General features: G+C 34.0%; 1 protein-coding gene across 1 annotated transcript; it reads right to left on the reverse strand.

Moving 5' to 3' along the window:
- Positions 1–1,313: 1,313 nt before the first annotated feature.
- On the reverse strand, positions 1,314–3,059 carry LOC134257683 (uncharacterized). Its single transcript, XM_062740275.1, has one exon. The coding sequence runs from the start codon at positions 3,057–3,059 to the stop codon at positions 1,314–1,316; it is 1,746 nt and encodes a 581-aa protein (XP_062596259.1).
- Positions 3,060–4,671: the final 1,612 nt, after the last annotated feature.

A 4,671-nucleotide genomic window follows, 5' to 3' on the forward strand; every position in this document is an offset into this window, starting at 1 on the left:
TATACATCACATTACCTTGATACAACTAATATGAAACCGATTTTTGACACGATATTCACTATAATGACTATTCGATGACTATAACTTCTTCCAATATGGCCGCAACAAAAAGCCTCGTTTTCAAATTAATCGTATATCGAACCCGATTCAAATACATAATTCTACAAACAAACAAAGGAAAAAAAACAAACTTGAATTTACAAGTTACTTGAGGATGCTTCCATATAAATATGATCAATTATGGCTTTGTTATTCATGAGAAGAAGATTTTTAAAGAATTTTCCTATATATTTCTATGTAAAACTTTTGGTCGGCCATTGTGGCCCCGCCCTACCCCGGGGGTCATGATTTGAACAAATTTGAATCTACACTACCTGAGGATGCTTCCGTATAAATATGATCAATTATGGCTTTGTAATTCATGAGAAGAAGATTTTTAAAGAATTTTCCTATATATTTCTATAAAAAACTTTGGTCGGCCATTGTGGTCCCACCCTACCCCCGGAGGCCATGATTTGAACAAACTTGAATCTACATTACCTGAGGATGTTTCCATATAAGTATGATCAATTATGGCTTTGTTATTCTTGAGAAGAAGATTTTTAAAGAATTTTCCTATATATTTCTATGTAAAACTTTGGTCGGTCATTGTGGTCCCGCCCTACCCCCGGGGGTCATGATTTGAACAAACTTGAATCTACACTACCTGAGGATGTTTCCCTATAAGTTTCATCTTTCCCGGCACAGTGGTTCTTGAGAAGAAGATTTTTAAAACAAGCCATCAAATTTTTATTAATTCCCAATTATCTCCCCTTGAATGAGGACGTGGCCCTTCATTTGAACAAATTTGAATCCCCTTTACCCAAGGATGCTTTGTGGCAAGTTTGGTTGAAATTGGCCCAGTGGTTCTTGAGAAGAAGATGAAAATGTGAAAAGTTTACAGACAGACAGACAGACAGACAGACAGACAGACGGACAGACAGACGGACAGACGGACGCCGGACAAAATGTGATCAGAAAAGCTCACTTGAGCCTTCGGCTCACGTGAGCTAATAAAAAAGTTACTATGATATCAACTATATGTAATTGGACGTTTTGCATGCGCGCGAACCTTCATACATATGCAAGATGATCATGGCATGTTGGCTAAACGATTAACGTATCTTTATACTAGTATACTGAGAATAAAAAAAATTAATACAAATATTAATGTTACCATTTTTCAAGTATAATATATAAAATATATGTATACAGTATATTTGGCTGTGTACAATCCAAACCCTCTTTCTCTTTTGAAAATATATATATAAAATCTAACAGTTTAAATAGACAACTATCTTGATTTGGTTTTCTCCATCAGCTATCCACAATCGTTGTAGATTATCAATTGCTAAGGCATTGGGGTTCATAATTTGCTTGCTGGATAAAAATTTTAGGAAACTTCCCCATTTGTCTAGTACATGGATAAAGTTCTTTTCCTTGACAGAAATAAGAATGTTCCCAAATTTATCACTTGCTAGTCCGTTAAATGAAGATGGTGTGCTTTCCCTTCTTCCGAAAAACCATGTCGTGGAAGAATCCGTCTCATTCTCATCAGGCGTATAACGAAATTGGAATTTACCCAAGCTGTTCACAACAACAAGAGACGCTGGGATGCAGTTGTCTGTTACACACACATCACCATTGCTGTTTTCTATAACTCGTTCTGGCATTCGGAAGATGTGTTCAGGGTCCCCTTGGCATCGTTCGATTATTTTTAGCTGATGGCCCTTGCTGCTATATTTCACCACTCTTCCCCTCGTTTCAATGCGTTCACATACCAAAATATCTTTCGCCATTGTAACCGAAAGACCAAAAGGGACCCATTCAAAGTTAGATACAACTTGGGAAACATTCTTTGTTAATTTCAATAACTTCTTATCTTCACTTGTATAAAATATTTGGTCAGTAGCTTGCCCTGCTATATACCCTAAGTTTTCCATTTCATTTTCTTCTATCAATTTTCCACTTTCTGAAATTTTTGAGATTTTCGCTGCAGTTCTATCACACAACCAAGCAGCATCAATAAAAGGACAACATATGTCATCGATTTTATAATGATTATCTGCTTCTATGGCAGTAAAAAGATTCAGTTCAGTTTTGAGTCCTGTCGGAATTTTCTCTCCCTTTTGAATTTCTTCTTTTAGTCCACTGAGCTCTGCCATTACAATACAGGATTTTCCATAAAGCTCCTCTTTAGATAAACTGTATCTAGGGGAATAAATTATTGTCTTTTTTCTATTTAAAGCATCACGCAATGCAGGGAGTGTTCCCACAGAAAATGTTGGGAGACTGAACTTGGTTATTTCAGGAAACTCAAGGTAATCATCGATGCTTCGAACTTCCTTGACTGCTAATGGTGATGGTGATTGTAAAAGCTCTTCGTTTGCTTCAACGAAGTCCTCTATCTGAACTAATGTTTTCTGAAGGCTTTCTTGTTGGACATTCAAACGTTTCAAATGTAACTCCTCTAAGTATTTGAGGTCTGCCAAGATTTGATCAACTATAGTTTTCAATTCATCTTGCCATGACTGGTATACTTTTTGAATTATGTTTCTTTTCACATCGTAAGCTCCTTCTAAATTGGAAATTTCTTCTTTTAATTCATGGATTTCTTGTACATATCTTGGGAGAACATTGTGTCTCAGAATTTCTGTATTTTTGTCCACTAGTTGACGCCTTTCGGCAATAATTTCGTCTACTGCTATAACAACATGTTGTTTCATATCTCTGTGCTTCAGAAGAACGCATCTATCGCAGACACTTTGGTTGCATGATTTGCAGAAGCTATTGAGAATTCTATCAGGATGGATGTGGCATAATTCGTAAAAAAGCTCTTCCTGTTTATTTTGGCGGATTCTGCTTTCGAATCGGACAACGTTATGTCCCTCTCCTCGATGTGGATTGAGACAATCATTTCGTTGACAAAGTTTTCGATGACATGCATTGCAATAATACCAGTATTCAGCTGGGTTCCTGCAGGCTTCACAATTGACGAAATCCTGAGCATCCCTGTCCATTTCTGACAAGATTGTATATACATCAGTATATTGGCTAGAAATGTTTTACATTAGTTATCTTTCGTTAAGATGCCCGATTAAAAAGATTTAAAATGATATGAACTTGACAAATATCATTTAACAGTTTAAGAGAAATTTTAGTTATAAATAATGAAAATAAGTTGTTTACAGAATTTATAACATTGATTACTACTTGGTTTTTTTTTCGCCGTTTACACTATGGAAAATACAATGATTTGTACCAATTTTGATAAAATATGAATTAAAATAATTCTACTTAAAATTCACACAATAATCAAATCAATGTTGTTATTCAATAATTAAGAGAATAGACAGATTAAACTGCGATAGATTTTTTTTAAAATACTAAGTCAAATAAATAATCTTCATTAGTTTAATTTCTTTTAATTAAGGATAAATTTATTGAAATTATGTAAGCAATATGGGTCTCTTTATCAAGCTTACCTCATTTAAAATGTGGTCGTTCATAAACAGATGACCGTTATGTTACATTTAATGTTTGCTTCTAATATAAATCTCCCTTTAACCTACAGTATTTATCGCCGATCGATCAAAGTATTTTAGGTTATCTGCAGTATGCATGTCCCGTGCATATATTTAATGCTGATTGGCTCGTATAAATTGTATCTGGTATATATTGTTCCTGGTATAAATGAAGTACAGTTAAGGTTACAAATGGAAATATCGGCGTTTTTTTAAGTTGAAAAACATATGCTTTATTAGGATGGGCGACTTTTTTTAGGACTTCACTGATATAAAAAAAATGGAATATGGTTTAAATCTACATGTTGGGAACATTTAGATTTTTTTTTTTACACTTGTCACATGATGTCGACGTCACATGATTTAAGCAATCATACTTGCAGTTTAGAGGTCATCTATAAATTCTAATATTGCAAGGGCATAACCAAGTTAAAAATCTCCAACACTATATGTAGTTTGTGAAAAGTGCTGTGAACCTATATAGATTCCCTTTTTTAATTGCTAAAATTTAATTAATAGAACGGCTGGTTGAATATTTTGCTGGTCAACTACATTAAATATAACTATAACTAATTTATTTGCAAGATTTCATGAGGTTAGCAGCACTTTTCAAATATCTTAATGCTTCTTGAGTTTATGTGTAAAAATTTGACAAGATACATTAAGAGTATGCCCTGGCAATAAACCGATTTATTAGAGCCCTTCCATTACTTTTTCAATGAATCTGCATACAAACACACGGCAGTATCACTGGAGAATACATGGAAAGTTTATAAATAAAATATTTAAATAGACAAATCGCATCCAAGTTAACGGCCTTTTATTTAACTGCAAATAATATTTTATTTATAAACAAAATACATTTTTTATTGTACAAAACGTGACTTGATCAGCCTCTCACTGTGTACAAACTGCGTCATTTTTGCGAGATGACGTCACATTGACAAGTGCATTGCGATCGATGCATCGTTTACAGACTCTTGTGTGGGATTTATCAAACGACAAAACTGCATGTAATAGTACGTTTTTATGTAGTATACAGCTATCCAGCTGTTTGAAATAGCAAATAATTTCATTTTGTGGTATTTTCAAGACCTTATATTTTGTG

Source organism: Saccostrea cucullata, unplaced genomic scaffold, assembly GCF_032062105.1.
Source record: "Saccostrea cucullata isolate Sc308-1 unplaced genomic scaffold, CSIRO_AGI_Scuc_v1 ctg2763, whole genome shotgun sequence".
Taxonomy (NCBI): Eukaryota; Metazoa; Mollusca; class Bivalvia; order Ostreida; family Ostreidae; genus Saccostrea; species Saccostrea cuccullata.